Raw genomic sequence first — 18357 nt, 5'->3', positions numbered from 1 at the left:
TTGAATGAATGTACTTGTCCTTCAGACCAAAGAATACATTAGAACTCAAAAGTGGAAGTGAAACGGTCCAGATTCAGAATCAGGCAACTCCTGAACACAGGATAGTAATTTTGCTAACCAAGATTGGCCCTGAAGTGAATGGCATGTGAATGAATCTTCTTGATCCCAACAAAGCAGAAGATGTGTCTTGTAAGATAACGATCACTAAGTTGAAAAAACACTCAGCCACAAGAGATAGAAGAAAACTACAAATTTGGAAACAGAAAAATCGTGAATTAGTGAAATATATTGAGACATTGAAGAATTAATTATTTTGCTACTTTGATATCTTATTACACTGTGTATCATAAGACAGATATGTGTCTGGATGAATGAACCAGTTGAAATTACACAATATCTTATGTTTGTGGTATGCTTAGCTCTTATAAAGCATGGCTTTCCAATTTAGTCATGCATTTCTCAAAAGAATACTTTTGAGATGAAGAGGAGGAAGATTGAAAAATGGAAGAAGGCAAGATTGGAGGCTCTTCAAAACTAAAATCATCTATTCTCACATACAAACGCTCACTTAGCAGACAAATTAAGAAGTCCTTGTTTGGATATTCCTGTAATACAAGTGAAGCAACTTGCATTGGAAAGTTAGCAGCCAGCTGCCTGATTGAGGGAATTCTGTTGCACTGTTTGCTGAGCAGATACAGTGCACCTTCAATATATTATTCAGGTCTATCTAGTAGGAAGATTAGTAGTAAAGTTGGCCCCTTTTAAAATTCTTTCATGGGATGTGGTGTCACTGGCAAGGCCAGCATTTCTGCCCACCCGAATTGCCCTGAAACTCAGTGGCTTGCTAAGCCATTTCCAAAGGCAGATAAGAGTCAACCACATTGCTGTGGGTCTAGAGTCATGGGCAGGCCAGACCAGTTAAGGATGGTAGATTTCCTTTCCAAAGGGGCATCATGAACCAGATGGGCTTTTACAACAATCAAGATATTTAATGTCACCGTGTCTCAAATGACCATCTGCTGGTTTCCCCTTTGAGGGGGAGAGCTGATTGGTGGTGGTTTAACTTGAGGATCACCATACCTCAGGTGAGGGGCAAGGTTAAGTGAGCGAGCCTTCATGAATAATCTCAGAAGTATGGGAACTGAACCAATGCCTTGTTCTGCATCACAAACCAGCTGTCCAATCAATGAGCTCACAATCAATGCCCCCAGCAACAATCAATGGCAGTTGTCATGGTCACCATTACAGAGGCTAGCTTTCAATTCCAGATTGATTAATTTAGGGATTTGAACTCATGTTTCCAGGGGGTTGGTCAGGACCTCTGGCTGACTCCTCCAGCAACATTAGCACTATCCCACCATTCCCCAGGGACTGGGATTGCATACACGAGCATAATAAAATTCACAGCTCTTAAATTAGATTATTTATTTAATGTCAAAAAGCTGTTTAAATATAACAAGAGTAGTCAAGAGCAAAAAATTCAGTTTTGTCACAAGTCCATATGAATAAGAAAGCATGTGTCGGGATCTTCCACAGCTCTCCCCCCCCCCCCCCCCCCCCCCCATTCTCCTCGGCATGTTTTCAGGCAACATTGACAGCTGGCCATTGGCTGCCAGCGAGATCCTTTGGTCCCGCGGAGGTCTGTGGTGTTTAGTGTGGTTCGCCCTACTGCTGGAGAACCGGCCTCTGGTGGAACTGGAAGATCTGTCGACAAGAAGGGCTGGAAAATCCTGCCATGTGATAGTTTTAACATGGAAAGATCATGTGGGGACTCAATTTTCTGACCCTTCCATGTCAAAATCACAACAGACAGGATTGTGACACCTGTTATAATTTCCTCTACAAAGTACACCAACAAATTTAAAAAGTTGTAGTGGCCCTTATTACATATGAACCAGCCTTGCTCAGGTTATAATGAAAATCTAAATAGCAAAGATGTTTGTCCAATTGCTTTGTTTCGTGAAGTTTCAATGGTAATTCTGTATACCAGAACCATACTGAGCAAATGGGGATGACAAACTGCAGCCACCTACAAGCTCACCATGACAACAAAAGTGCCCAGCAGCTTCTAAGCTACCTACATGATACAGGCCTTGTCATGTTCTATAGACTGGCCAAAGTGAATGATACAGAACAGCTAGTTTAATTAATTTATTACGGACCAACTGCATGATAAGATAACTAGGATGAATAAAATAATAAACTACTAACACTAATTAACTATTGTAAAGTTACTGCAAAATACATCTATCCTCCAGCACGACCGACTCCCAACTCCGGACTACAGGGTCAAGAGGTGGGTTTACACTGCCACCTAGTGGTCGGAGGTCATGCATAATGTACTATGTACAAACTTCCTTTATGCTTATCATCCCACAACCCATTCTTATGCTTTAAAATTATGCTCCATCTCTGAATAATGTTTGCATTATTCTGACAATGAAATCAGATTCCAAATGAGAAGATATTTCAACTTAATTGAAACAAAATTGTGATAAATATGCACATAGAGCGCCAATTACGCTCTGTGCAAATCAAGTTTCTGCAATCTTCTGTGCTAGTTTTAGTTGTGCTAGAAGCCAGTCCTGCCAACAGAACCCATCCTGCCCTGGGATCAAATTATTCGCCATTGCAAGTTGCTAGTGATTGCACCCATGTACAGAACTACATAGAAGCTTGTAATAAATGTTTTTATTGGGTTTTTGAACAAAGTATATTTACCGATATGTACACAGAATAAGAAATATATATAAATATACATATATAGAAGAGAAGGGCACACCCAAACATACCAAAAAAAAGGAATAATAAAAAATAAAATAAAAAATTTAATAGAATAACTGGTAGGGTATTGTGCACCAGCTCAACAGCAGCAACTCTATACAACTTGCAAAATTATTTACAACACATAAATGGGCGACTGTTTGTGGAGGGAGAGGGGATTGGAGACTGGGGAGGTAAATATACATTTGGATGCCGGAGAAACAATTACAGTGGGCAATACTCGAATGGGTTTGGTGTTGTCACTTGCTTCTCCCAGAGGGATCTCGCTGCCATTGTTGTCTCGCGTTCACAGTTTCTCCTGTTTTTCGCCTGTATTCTCCTTGTTCTCTGTTCCTGGAGATGCCAAGTTTGCTACCGTTTCCCTTGCCCTCCTTCCGGCTGTCATTTCCTTGCCTCCCCCCCCCCCCCCCCCCCCCACCCCCCCACACTTCCCTGGTTCTCAAATCTAGTTCCCTATCCCTTCCCTGTCCCCCCCCCTCCTGTGGTTCACCTTTCTTTCCTCTTAGGTTTAGCTATCCCGTATGTTTCCCCCCCCCCCCCCCCCACCCCTTCCTGGTCTATCTCTCCCTCTCATGCTTTGGCGACTTTCCCCTGATTCTTGGCCACCCGGCTATTCTTCTGCTTGTTCGTTGGCCACAAACAGATCCCGGAACAATTACGTGAATGGCTCCCACGTTCTGTGGAAGCCGTCATCTGACCCTCGGATGGCGTATTTGATTTTCTCCATTTGGAGAGATTCCGAGAGGTCGGACAGCCAGTCTGCAGCTCTGGGCGGTGCTGCTGACTGCCAGCTGAACAGGATTCTACGGCGGCGATCAGGGAGGCAAAGGCAAGGGCATCCACCCTCCTCCCCAGGAATAGATCTGGCTGGTCTGAAACCCCGAAGACCGCCACTTTCGGGCATGGCTCCACCCTCATCCCCACTACTTTGGGCATTGCCTCGAAGAAGGCTGTCCAGTACCCCGCAAGTCTGGGGCAAGACCAGAACACAGAACATATGGGCGTGGTTGGCCGGGCCTCCTTGACACCGTTCACATCTATCCTCCACCTCCGGGAAAAACCTACTCATACGGGTTCTTGTTAAGTGGGCTCTAGGTACCACTTTTAGCTGCGTCAGGCTGAGCCTTACACATGTGGAGGTGGAGTTGACCCTATGCAGTGCTTCGCTCCACAGTCTCCACCCTATTTCAATCACCAGGTCCTCCTCCCATTTCTTTCTTGGTGCGTCCAGTACGGTGTCGGCCCTCTCTACCAGTCAGTCATACATGTCACTACAGTTCCCTTTATCTAGTATGCTTGCTTCCAGTAACTCTTCCAGTAATGTCTCTTGTGGCAGTTGTGGGTACGTCCTTGTCTCCTTTCGTAGGAAGTTTTTGAGTTGTAGATACCTTAGTTCGTTCCCCCTGGCTAACTGGAATTTCTCTGTCAGTTCATCCAGTGTTGCGATCCTGCCGTCCGTGTATAGGTCCCTGACTGTCAGTGTCCCTCCGCCCTGCCCCCACCTTTTGAAGGTGGCGCCATTCAGTGCTGGTGTGAACCTATGGTTGTTGCAGATGTGATCTTTGTCCAACATTTTGGTCAGGCCAAATTGCTGCTGTAAATGGTTCCAGGACTGGAGGGTGGCTATCACCACCGAGCTGCTGGAGTGTTTTTTGGGTGGGGATGGGAGTGCTGCCGTGGCGAGGGCCCGGAGGGAGGTCCTCACGTAGGAGGCCTCCTCCGCGCGCACCCACTCGGCTTCTGGCTCCTTGATCCATCCCCTTATTTGCTCGGCCGTCGCCACCCAGTGGTAGAATTGTAGGTTTGGGATTTTGTTTTTTCTAGGACCTTCTTTGGTATCCTCGCATTCTTCCCCCCCGATATGAACGTCATGATTAGTTTGTCCAGTGCTTTGAAAAAGGCCTTGGGGATGTAGATCGGAATGGATCTGAGTAAGAAGAGGTACCTGGGCAGTACGTTCAGTTTGATTGTCTGGTGTCAGCACAAGGCTAATGATGACGTTTCAAAAGCTGTCAAACTTTTTTTCCAAATAGACCTACTGCTGTACTCAAGGAAACTGTATATAATATAATATACTGTTTTTAAAATCAGGTTACTCATGAGTAATGGAATAGACAATGGGCGGGATTCTCCGTTGCCCAATGCCGATATCGTAATCGGCGACTGGGTGGAGATTCGATTCCGATGTGTGACGCCGGTCAGCCATGCTCCGCCCCCTCGGAAATGGCATTGTCGCGTCGTGCGCTGCGCGCCGTGCCATTAGCCAGCCCCGATGGGCTGAGTTCCCGATGGCACGGGGCACATGTGGTTTCAGCCATGCGGGAACCCGGCGTGACGGCTGTGCACTGTGTCCAGACTGCCACACTCAGCCAGGATCCGTGCCGCTGGCTGGAGGGTCTTCTGCAAGGGCTGAGGGGACTGGTGGGGGATGGCCAGCGAGTGTGCTGTGGGGTTGTTGATGGCGGGTCGGGTCCGTTCATGGCCGGTGTCATGTTGTACGGCGCAGCTGCTGCAGGTCGTCAGCTGTGCGCATGCATGGCCAGTGACCGAGACATTCTCCGAACGTTTTCAGCGTGGGAGCCTGGAGTTTATCCCGGCGCCGCTGCAAGCCCCTCACTTGTCTCGCAATTAGTGAGGGTTTCACGCAGATATTTTGGTCAGAAAAATCCACACGTGATCCGTTGGCGCCAACATTTAGTCGTTGAAAGGGAGAATCCAGCCCAACATATATTTTTGATGACTAATCCAATTTCAATGTATTAAATTACTGTTCTTAAAAATAGCCAGAACTACTTTGAAAAGAAAACACTACTTTATAAAATGCTCCCCAATTATGACTTGTGGCAAATTTTAATTTCTGTGATATGAAAATTAGTTTGAGTATTTTCATAGAATTTCATAGAATTTACAGTGCGGAATGAGGTTATTCAGCCCATCTAGTCTACACCGGCCCTTACAAAGAGCACCCTATTCAAGCCCACGTCTCTACCCTATCCCCGTAACCCAGTAACCCCCACTTAACCTTTTTGGACACCAAGGGCAATTTAGCATGGCCAATTCACCTAACCCGCACATCTTTGGACTGTGGGAGGAAACTGGAGTACCCAAAGGAAACCCATGCACACACGGGGAGAACATGCAGACTTCGCACAGACAGTGGCACAAGCCAGGAATCGAACCTGGGACCCTGGAACTGTGAAGCAACTGTGCTAACCACTATGCTACCATGCTGTCCATATAGAAACTGAAGGAAAAGGAAAACCCATCTCATAGCTCGCACATTTTAGAAATGAAAACTGGAAATGCTGGAAAGACTCAGCAGGTGTATCGAGAGAAACAGAGTTAACATAGAACATAGAAAAATACAGCACAGAACAGGCCCTTCAGCCCACAATGTTGTGCCGAACTTTTGTCCTAGATTCGGAACAAATTAATCTACACCCCATCATTCTACCGTAATCCATGTACCTATCCAATAGCCGCTTGAAGGTCCCGAATGTTTCCGACTCAACTACTTCCACAGGCAGTGCATTCCATGCCCCCACAACTCTCTACCTCTGACATCCCCCCTATATCTTCCACCATTCACCTTAAATGTATGTCCCATTGTAATAGTTTGTTCCACCCGGGGAAAACGTCTCTGACTGTCTACTCTATCTATTCTCCTGATCATCTTATAAACCTCTATCAAGTCGCCCCTCATCCTTAGAACATAGAACATTACAACGGAGTACAGGCCCTTCGGCCCTCGCTGTTGCGCCGACCTGTGAAACCACTCTAAAGCCCATCTACACTATTCCCTTATCATCCATATTTTTATCCAATGACGGTTTTGTGAAGGGTAGGTCGTGCCTCACAAACCTTATTGAGTTCTTTAAGAAGGTGACTAAACAGGTGGACGAGGGTAAAGCAGTTGATGTGGTGTATATGAATTTCAGTAAAGCGTTTGATAAGGTTCCCCATGGTAGGCTACTGCAGAAAATATGGAGGCATGGGATTCAGGGTGATTTTGCAGTTTGGATCCGAAATTGGCTCGCTGGAAGAAGACAAAGGGTGGTGGTTGATGGGAAATGTTCAGCCTGGAGTTCAGTTACTAGTGGTGTACCACAAGGATCTGTTTTGGTGCCACTGCTGTTTGTTATTTTTAGAAATGACCTGGAGGAGGGCGTAGAAGGATGGGTGAGTAAATTTGCAGATGACACTAAAGTCGGTGGAGTTGTATTAATGAAAATCACAAACAGCAGAGGACCCAGAACTGATCCCTGTGGTACGCCACTGGTAACTGGGCTCCAGGCTGAATATTTGCCATCCATCACCACTCTCTGACTTCTATCGGTTAGCCAGTTCGTTATCCAACTGGCCAATTTCACACTATCCCATGCCTCTTACTTTCTGCATAAGCCTAGCATGGGTAAACTTATCAAATGCCTTACTAAAATCCATGTACACCACATCCACTGCTTTACCTTCATCCACGTGCTTGGCCACCTCCTCAAAGAATTCAATAAGACTTGTGAGGCAAGACCTACCACTCACAAATCCGTGCTTGGTCACCTCCTCAAAGAATTCAATAAGACTTGTGAGGCAAGACCTACCCCGCACAAATCCATGCTGACTAACATTTTGAGTCTGTACGACTCTTCTTCAGAGTTGGAAATATGGACTTGAAACATTGAGTGGGATTTACCGGCTGGTCATGCTGGTGGGGTATTCTGCTCCCACACCAGTGCACGGGTGTCCCAGCTACGAGGGGTGCATTCATCAGGAAATCCCGCTGGTGGGCCGCCTCCCCCAGCATGTTCTGTTTTTATTTCAGATTTCCATTTGCAGCAATTTGCTTTTAACACACTTTAGAATTCAGTTAGTGCCCAGATTACCGATTAAACCCAAAGGTGAAACGTTTGGGCCCGAATGTTACATGGGGGGTGGTTATGATCTCCATCCCCCAGTATAAAAGTTTGGGGAAAGCCTTTAATGGGCACAGAGAACCCAAACAGGACCCCCTGACCCTGCCCCAGGAAGAATCCCAGCTGCAGCATGAGGAGGCTCTTAATTGGACATCAATTTGTCATTTAAGAGCCTCAATTGGCCTACAGGCATGCAGCCCATCCAACTCTGCTGAGGGTAAAATACCAGCAGGCAGGGGCAGTAGCAGGTAGGCGACAGACACCAGGTGCTATACCGTGGTATCCTATTTTATGCCTCCCCCACCCTCAGGAGCTACAAAATCAGACCCTTGGTAAGTATATTTAACTGCCATATTGCTGGGATTTCACGTACAAACTGATCACCTGTTTGAGGTCTTTTTATACTAGGGTTACACAGTGGTTAGCACTGCTGACTCACTGCGCCAGGGACCGGGTTCGATTTCAGCTTTGGGTGATCACCTGTGTGGAGTTTGCTCTTTCTCTCTGTGCTCTGGTTTCCTCCCACAGTCCAAAGGTGTGCAGGTTAGTTGGATTTGCCATGCCAAATTGGGCCTTAGTGTCCAAAGATGTGCAGGTTAGGTGGGGTTAAGGGGTTACAGGGATAGGGTGGAAGGAACGAGCCTAGGTCGGGTGCTCTGCCACCGGATTGGTGCAGACCTGACGGGGCGAATGGCCTCCTTCTGCACTGTAGGAATTCTATACCAATTATGAGGATATTCCTCCTACTGCATACTGTTGTCAAAATAATGATCCAGTTATTAGAGCTGAGATTACGCTCTTGCTGGTCCCCTTGTGCTTGGAACGTGAAGCTAAAACATTCTACTCTAAGGGAAACCATCAGAAAGATTAGAATTGCAGGTTCATTCAAAATGATGCTGGCAGAAATATCTTGGCTTCACACATGAAATAATTTTTTTAAACATTATACATTGCGGGTTCCCACCAGACTTGATAGATATAGAAGCCATGTTTATTAATTCAATTCCACAAGGCACACTGTTAATGTGGTACTAATGCGGCCATAAAACACAGATTTATGAGATCAGCATCACATTTACAGATTGATGTGTGTAACGGAATTAGTCAATGGGATGAACTATAACTCTGAGCAATAATCAAGGGGAAATTTCAACATGCGCTTAAATGTTGCTATTTATTTATGGGAAGTAAGGTAAATTTTTTAAAAATATATAATGACTGCACATACCCTCCAGCCTGCATTTAGACTTTATATTCAATCATGTTCCCACATCAAAGGGAGCTGTAATCTGCCTTAGCAACTGCCCATGAATGCAAAACCTCTACCGAATAGACCTTGCTCAATGAGCTTTGGCAGGCCAAGCCTGCCTGATTAGACCCTTGTGAATAAATTCATCCACTAAATTCATCAGTGTGTTTGGAATCATGACCAGAGGAGGCTAATTTCACGTATAACATCCTGAGTGGTATATTTTCCATGCGGAAAAATAATTAGGAGGGAAACAAATCAAATCTGCAACGCAGTATTAAATAACAGTTTTGCCAACTGCTGCTATATTCCATGCACCTTTTCCGGAGACAGGCATTACATACGTCAGTATAGACCCTTACAGCTGTAATGGAAAAAAAAACAGGAATAAATAACTTCACAAATATTGCTTGTTGCACTATAGGAGATCTGAAGAAAGCTCTATTCAAAGGTTGAAGCCCCTGGAGAAAATACTGAGAGACCTTGAGCAGCTCATGAGTTTAAAACATTTGTAACTATGAAACTTTGTTCAAGAGGTATTCTGGAATGGATTCCAATCCGTTATTTTTTTGATGCTGCAAACTATCCCCCCTCACCACAACACATGTTTTTTCCCCCGTTCCTTTCTCCACTCCCCTCCTGAGGAAGCAGACCACCTTGGATATACTGAGTGGTGCTGGCAACTCTCTGAATCCCACCCAAGTTACCGTTCTTCATTGGCGCACTGTGACTGCTGAGTGTCAGTAGGTGACTGAATCGTGGATTATCACAAATCAGCATAAATGTTCTCGTATGGCTATCCAATCCGGAAATTCCATGAGTATCAGAAACCTAACTGATCTTCTTCCACAGCCGAAGGGCATTGCAGTCAACTCCAGGTGCTGTTGCGACTGAGTTAGAAAACTCAGCAGAAATGATAGATCTACCCTGGGATTTTCCTGTTCTCCATTACTCTCCACGCCACAGGGCAGTATAGTTATTCACAATGCCATCAGGGAAGTTATAAAAAACATCAGGAGCTCTGTTCAGCAGCAGATTTACTGTCAATTGAGTTAGTGTCTTCCACGTTCTGTTGCTACTTTGCAAACATGTGAGATATATGTGTCCATGTTATGAACATATGAGCACTGGCTGATAGGGAAAGACTCTCTGGTACATTCAGCCTGCCCACATTATAGACAAGAGTGGTCACTCGATGACTTAATGACGCAACTACTTAAGACCAGCATTTTAAAAGTGGGGGTCACGACTCGCGGGTGGGTCGCGGGCGGGTGTCAGGAGGGTCGCAGAGCCAGCCATCGCCGCATTCCCGATGGCGTGAATTCACACGCAACAGCCGCAGCAGCCAGCTTATACCAATGCCGGCAGCGAGCGGCTTTGAAAATGGCAGCCACGAGATGGAGTTGGGGAAGAGGCAGAGGGAAGGCGGTGAGGGAGTGGAAATGGAGGAGGGTGTGATTTGAGGATGAGGGAGCCCCCCCGCTGCGGCCCTGGGGAGGAGTGGGACGGGTGTTTGAGTGAAGCGGTATGGAGTGAACCACCCTCCCCCCCCCTCCTCCCCCCGCCCATGGCTCTCTTAGTGTTAGCGGACGGGGCGGCGAGCGGGTGGTACAGTCTGTGGATCTCTCAAAATGGCGGCGGCAGGGGCAGCGCGAGCGGAGTTGGAGGCCATCAGCAGGATGTGGGCTGAGGCCCGGACTCTTCCACACGGTGCCCGGCTCCCAGTTCGACGGCGGGGTCATTCTTGCTGCTGAAATGCTGAGCTCTTACGGATCGATGGCGCGATTCCGTAACATCTTCAGGCTGATGAAGGTGAACAACATCACAATATTAGGAGCATCGTGTGACTATGCAGATTACCAGTACCTGAACCAGGCCATTGAGCAGTTGACGATTGATGAACTACTGGGGGATGGGCACAGCTAGAGTCCGAAAGTTATCCATTCCTGGCTGACCAGAGTCATGTACAATATGAGGAGTAAGATGAACCCTCTGTGGAACATCGTCATCATTGGTGGAATGAACAATGGCGAGAGTTTCCGAGGTTACGTGGATAAGCTGGGAGTCGCCTACGAGTCTGCGATGGTGGCAATGGGCTTCGGAGCCGACCTGGCGTAGCCCCTGATGAGAGAAGTTGCTAAAAGGCAGGCGCAGATTTCGAAAGATGAGTCACGCCAGCTGATCGAGCGCTGCCTGAAGGTCCTGTACTACCGGGACATACGCTCCTACGACAGGTATTAGATAGAGGTTGTGACAGCGGCTGGTGTGGAGATTATGGGACCTTTGTCTACAGAAACCAACTGGGAAATAGTGCATCTGATCAGTGGGTTCAAATAGAAGAAGTGTGTATTTACAGAACAGCTGATCGATGGACAGGAGCAGAAACGTTCTCTCCGCGATCGCTGAAGTCTGCCGATGTATCCTGCAGATGTTTCATTGTGTTTCCTGTGATGGGCAGGTCTATAATCGCTGAGGAAAATAAAATACTGTTTTTAAAAAAAAAGAAAATTGCAGCCACGACCAGCTAACGAAATACGGGCGCACTGCGCATACGTGTCCGCTCATCAGTGCGCATGCGACCCAGGAGTGTTGGGACCTGATCCCAGGGTCAAAGTGCAATCACGGCTGCTGACTGCATGGTGATCACTGATTATGAACAAGGCTATGACTTCGATGTGTTTTGCATCCCTAAACATTACTGTAATGATCTGGAGAGAGTATATATTCCTCATGGTTTAATCATGGAAAGAACTGAACATTTGGTAAGGGATATAATGAAAGCCATGGGAAATCATCGCATCGTCGCCCACTATGTACTATGTGCTGTCCTTTTAGACTATATCAAAGCATTGTATCGAAATAGTGACCAGTCAGTGGACTTCGTCCGTTTGAAGAGTTACTGTAATAATCAGTCAACAGGGGAGCTACCCAGAGTTTACAAACTGAGGTACGAAATCCACGCACTCCTCCTGTGAACCTGATTGGAGTGAGATCATGAGGACGAAGCAGGCTCACCTATCACTTTTGGCCAGCATGGCTGGCAGGTTGGTAAAAATGGGTCCCTGGAAACAAAGTTTGAAACACAATAACTTAAGAGGTTCTGTGATAGAAAAGCGGGAGTACTCCCCAGGGCATGGGCAGAATACAAACATGCATTATCTGCTCAGCTAGTGAATAAACTATTGTTTGTTCAAAGTCCTGGGTCGCCAGTCTTTGGCAACCCGCACTTTTTGAAAAAATATTTTATTGGAGGTATTTTCAAATATATACAGATCAGAAGCGAGCAAAAACAGCAACAGTAAACCAGAATAATTAATATTATTCCCCCGTACAGCCCCTTCCACCTCCTCTTTTTACACCCAGGACCCCTCCCAAAATCCAAACGAAACACAAACGTGCTACTGTTCCTTAAAGAAGTCAATTAATCGCCTCTGCCTTGTGGAGGACCCCTCCTCCGCCCTTCTTATGACGAACTTGATTTTTTTCAAGGTGGAAGAATTCTACCATGTCTCTCACGCATTACCTCCCTTTCAGCGGCTGAGACCCGCCAGCACAGCAAGATCCGCTTCCGGACTGTCAGGGAGGCAAAGGCTGCCACATCAGCCTTTCTCCCACCTGCATGCCTGGATCCTCCGACACTCAAACACCCATTTATCTCTGGCTCCGTTACCAGCTTGCACCCCCTCCCCTGTACCACTCTGTCCAATCACCCTCACTGCCGCCTGCCTCCTCAGCTGATGCACAAGCATCCTGCCCAGATTTGTACACTGTCCTTCTGGCCTTGCGCAGTTGTCCCACCACCTCCTACGTTGACACTAGCCTAAATTCCATTTGGAGCTTCTGCCTCTCCTTCAGCAGCACTTCTTCTGGTGCCACAGAGTATCTCTGGTCCACCGGCAGAATGGCCTCCACCAGCCGCGGTCTCTCTGCCCGCTCCTCCCTCACTTTATACGCCCTAATCAAAATAAACTCCCCTCTTACAAATGCCTTCAATACTTCCCACAATGTAGCCGGAAAGATCTTCCACATCTTAATATGCTTCACATAGTCCTGAATAGCCACTCCTATCTTCCCACAGACCTCCTTTTTGGCAAATAACCACACATCCAAACTCCACTGCAGCCTCTGGGAGCTCGCCCCTGCCACCCGCAAGTCCACCCAGTGTGGCGTGTGGTCAGACATCATCATCGCCGAATACTCGGTCCCAACCACCCCGGCCAGCAGTGCCTTGTCCAGGACAAAAAAATCAATCCGGGCATACCCCTGTGGACATGCAAAAGGAACAAAAATTCCTTTGCCCTCGGCCTCTCAAACCACTAATAGTCCACCACCCTCATTAGCTCCATAAACCCCAACAACTCCTTTGCATTACCGAAGCCCTCATAGATCTGGGGAATGACTGGTCCAGCCTAGGATCCAGCACTGTACTAAATTCCCCCTCATGATCAGCCGCCACGCATCCAGGCCCAGGATCTTTGCCAGGACTCGCCTCATAAACTCCACATCATCTTAATTTGGGTTATAAATGTTCACCAGCGCCACAAGCATCCCCTGCAGTCCCGCTCTCCATCACAAATGTACCCTACGGTCCACCACTATGCTCCCTAGCACAAAGCCTACCCTCTTTTTAACCAGCACTGCCACCCCCTCATCTTCATATTCAGCTAGAATGAAACACTTGTCCCACCCATCCCTTCCTCAGCCTAGCCTGATCCACCACCTTCAAATAATTCTCTCGCAAAAACACGTTGGCCTTCAAACTCCTCAAATGCGCAACCACGGGCGACCTATTTACTGGGCCATTTAATCCCTAAACATTCCATGAAATCAGCCGCGTCAGGGGGTCCCGGTCTCTGTCCCCTCCTGCCATATCATGACTTTAACCAGCTCCCCCAGATCCACACCTATGCCCCCCAGGGCCTCCCCAAGATGTCCGCCGCCATTACTCCTTTAAACACCAAGTCGGTCCAAGTCAGCAACTCCCCCATGCCTCCGCTGCCATCCCTAACAGAGGAAGAGAGAAAGAAAACTAGATCCCCTCCCCACCCCCAACGACAGATCTATCCCGCACTTCATTCAAGTTAACTAGTCTATCCGTAAACATGGTGGCTCCCACTCAAAGCAGCTGCCTTCCCCCAACATCACCCCCCCCCCCACCCCTTCCCCCACCGTTCCTCGTAACTGCTCCTCCACATTTCCACTAATACCCACTTTCCCAATAACCCACATAATACTGAATATGATACAATATTAAACCCAGCTGATCTGGACCAGTGTTCCAGCAGAAAGGATAAGTAGGGTGATCACAAGGACTTTAAATGGAGGGGAAGGGAAGCATGAAACTACAAAAAGTATAATGGTTAATGGGAACCAGAGCAGCAGGTCAGCATGTGAGCTGAAAGTAGAGATTAATAGAATGATCAGCAGGACCAGTCTAACGACCTCAGAGGAGTAGGAAAATGTAACAAATTGAAATGTATGGTGACTGGGGGAGTGAAAGTTGGGCGTGACGTTATGAGTATTATCAGAGATTAATGAAGGAGGTCAGAATGTATAATAATTTTTATTGCCACAAGTAGGCTGACATTAACACTGTAATGAAGTTACTGTGAATAGCCCCTCGTCGCCACATTCCAGTGCCTATTCGGTGACACAGAGGAAGAATTCAGAATGTCCAAATTACCTAACAGCGGAACTTTCGAGACTTGTAGGAGGAAACCGGAGCACCCGGAGGAAAACCACGCAGATACGGGAAGAACGTGCAGACTCCGCAAAGAATCGAACATGGGACCCTGGCGCTGTGAAGCAATAGTGTTAACCACAGTGCTACTGTGCCGCCCATATAAATCATTTTACAACATATAAACAAAACATAACTATTTATGTAGGGTGAGACATGGATTGAGCTATTGTAGCTGGTGGATAGCCCATCACCCCCCTGTACAGAAGAAACACGAAGGGCAGTTGTAGACTAGTTTGTTATTTAGTTTTGAAACCTTGTGTTTGGTTTAATCATACATCCCTGTGTGGTTGTGCCAGTTGGCTGTGCGCCAGATGTTCTCAGGCTAGTGTTCTGCTACCGTGCCCCCCTTGCCCCTGCTTACCTACTTGTCCCAACCAACCACCATCACCACCCTTACAATTGCTACCGATGCATCCTGACCCCCCCCCCCCCCCCCCCCCCCCGCCCCCCACCCCACCCTACCGGCTCCCTCGGCCCCCCGTTACTCTAATCATCTGCTCCCACCACACACCCTCAGTTCACTACCTAGGAGGCAGTCATTAACTCCACAATCCCCACCCTCGCAGTGTTGGCCTCATTGTGGCACAGTAGCACAGTGGTTAGCACTGCACAGCACCAGTGTCCCAGGTTCGATTGCCAGCTTGGGTCACTGTCTGTGCGGAGTCTGCACTTTCTCCCTGTATCTGTCTGCGTGGGTTTCCTCCGGGTGCTCCGGTTTCCTCCCATAAGTCCCGAAAGATGTGCTGTTAGGTGAATTGAACAATCTGAATTCTCCCTCTGTGTACCCGAACAGGCACTGGAATGTGGCAACTAGGGGCTTTTCACAGTCACTTCATTGCAGTCTTAATGTAAACCTACTTGTGACATTAGTGATTAGTATTATTATTATATAAAATTAATGTTCGCGCGGTACCAACAGTTGCCCTAACTTAAATGGATAAAATGTAGACCGAATGGTTACGTGATAACACGGTTACGTAACAGGCCATGTGACGGAAGTGCCGGCCTTCTCCTTGGAGCACAAGCAGAGTACAAGTGTGGAGTAGCTGTTCAGCTAGTGAATAAACCATTGTTTGTTGCAAGTTCTTCATCACCAATGTTTGGGAACGCAGCATATCTGCACACACAATTGCAAAACTGAGACCTGAATAAAACAAAAACCAGATTCAAGCAAATACAGGCCATCACGCGGGGGGCGGGGGTGATATAAATCTGGGAAATTTCATTCCTCCCCAACTCTGCAGTTTCAACTAGAAAAAGTCACCAACCCAGAAAAAAGTCTAGTTCTAACTTGAGGAATTCGGCAAGTCTGTCTACTGCTCATCCTATACCAGAGGCTTACTATACTAGAGAGAAAGACCACTTCCCTGATGTCTAAGCTAGATTTGACTTTATGCAACTTTAAATTGAGAAATTGTGAGTCCTGGTCATAGCTAACCTATCCAGAGCCTGCGTCTGTGCAGACAGAAATGTAGGAAGCAAAATGACTGCAAAATAAAAAGAACTGTCGTCAGCTACAAATATCACGAGTGAAACATTTCGTTCTCCAAGCTCAGAAAGACCCAGCTCAGTTGATCTTGCCAAACCATAGAATTTACAGATTAATTTACAATGAGAGATTTGCCAATTTAAAAGTTGGAAACTTGGAACCGCGGTGTGATTGGTTCTCGTATCGTAGAATCATCGAATTTACAGTGCAGGAAGAGGTCATTTGGCCGATCGAGTCTGCACCAGCCCTTGGAAAGAGCACCCCACCTAAGCCCACACGTTCAACCCAAACCTGCAACCCAGTAACCCCACCTAAACGTTTTGGACACTCAGGGCAATTTAGCATGATCAATCCACCTAACCTGCACATCTTTGGACTGTGGGAGGAAACCCATGCACACACGGGGAGAAAGTGCAATCTCCGCACAGACAATGACCCAAGCTGGGAATCGAACCTGCGACCCTGGAGCTGTGAAGCAACTGTGCAAACCACTGTGCTACCATGCCCCCTTTCTTATAGTTAAAGTGAAACGTTCAGTGGGAGAGAATTTGTTGTCGCATTGAAAGTGAGTTTAAAGGTGTTCACATTATTTATGCATAAATGGTACAACAACTTTATGCTAGGCACAGATTCTTAGTTAAATGTCAATATCCCCCACTCACGGTACCAAAGACCTGGTTTCGATCCCGGCCCCGGGACACTGTCCATGTGGAGTTTGCATATTTGCCAAGGTCTGCATGGGTCTCACCCCCACAACCCAAAGATTAGTGCGGCACAGTAGCTCAGTGGTTAGCACTGTTGCTTCACAGCGCAGGGTCCCAGATTCGATTCCGGCTTGGGTTACTGTCTGTGTGGAGTCTGCATGTTCTCCCGTGCCTGCATGGGATTCCTTCGGGTGCTCCAGTTTCCTCCCACAAGTCCCAAAAAACATGCTTGTTAAGTGAATTCGACAATCTGAATTCTCCCTCTGTGTACCCGAACAGGCAACAGAGTGTGGCAACTAGGTGCTTTTCACAGTAACTGCATTGCAGTGTTAATGTAAGCCTACTTGTGACAATAATAAAGATTATCATGATTATTATATGCAGGGTAGGTGGATTGGCCACGCTAAATTGCCCCTTCATTAGAATTGTTTTTGAAAAAAAAGAGAAAATAAAAGTTGTTTAAAATTATTTCACAGTGCACCTCACCACAATCATGAAGCTGTTGTATTTGGTACCCAAAGTGGAACCAAACCCACCACTGATTATGAGGGTTAGTAAATTGTAGCATAACTATTCTTTTAATGCTGTGATCATTGTCACTTACTGCCAATCAACATGAACTCTGGCACATGTGGAGTATAATTTCTTCAGGTTTTGGACTTTTCAGAAAAGGTTTTAATTTACAGTTTAAAAATTCTTACATTTTCCTTTTTATCGCTCTCTCTCTCTCAATCAAGTCTTTCACCATCTATTTCTCTACCTGTACCTTATTTGACATTGAATTTCCTTCCTCCAATTCGCACTCCTTCTCAGTCCTCATATTTATTTCCCAATGCGATACTCTCAGTCGTTAAGGTGATACTTTCCTTGGTTACCCAATTCATTCAGGTCCAAAATGCCGTTTCCCTTTCTGTGCCATTATCAGCTTGCACTTTCAGCAAATTTGTGGGCAAAAACCTTTGATCTGAAAGGTTCAGGGGAATGTCTAACTAATGACGGATGCTATTATGTGTCCGACGGCCAAGTCAGACCCTTGGGGCAATTCAGGGTAAGGGTCAAAAGGAATATTAAAATAGGGGGGGGGGGGCGAGGGAGTGAAGAGGAGATGGAGGATTGAGTCATTGGAGTAGGAAATTGATTTTGCAGTGGAAAACCTGCACAAAGGGCTTCAGCCCACCGTGCTGTCAAAACAGTTACTTGTGCTATTATATGATAAACATATGCTGAAAATGGAATACAAAGTTCTCTTGCAGTGCAAGTTTGAATCCATTCTCTAATTTTTGTGAAAGGTTATTTCACACTTTAAACTCATGTCTCCCTTTTCTCTAATACCAGCAATGTAGGAAAATGTAGCTAATTATGCTTAAACCATAACATTTATAAACTTGCAATCATAGATTTAGTATAATAAGATTTGTCTGTTCATCAATTCACCAAGTCTCATATCTGCATGTCCTGATGTACAACAAAAACTAATATTT

General features: G+C 46.4%; 2 protein-coding genes across 6 annotated transcripts in view; one reads left to right on the top strand and one right to left on the bottom strand.

Annotated features, from left to right (window-relative positions):
• Positions 1-18357, bottom strand: part of lama2 (laminin, alpha 2) — a 607521-nt gene that overhangs the window by 484277 nt on the left and 104887 nt on the right. The gene's annotated exons all lie outside the window — the stretch shown is intronic.
• psmb4 (proteasome 20S subunit beta 4) lies at positions 9-11277 on the top strand. Its single transcript, XM_038798851.1, is given in 2 exon segments — positions 9-104; positions 10585-11277. Coding segments are annotated over 2 exon segments (789 nt in total).

This window comes from Scyliorhinus canicula, chromosome 6 (assembly GCF_902713615.1).
Source record: "Scyliorhinus canicula chromosome 6, sScyCan1.1, whole genome shotgun sequence".
NCBI classification, from domain to species: domain Eukaryota; kingdom Metazoa; phylum Chordata; class Chondrichthyes; order Carcharhiniformes; family Scyliorhinidae; genus Scyliorhinus; species Scyliorhinus canicula.
This window is presented reverse-complemented; position numbering and strand designations above follow the sequence as displayed.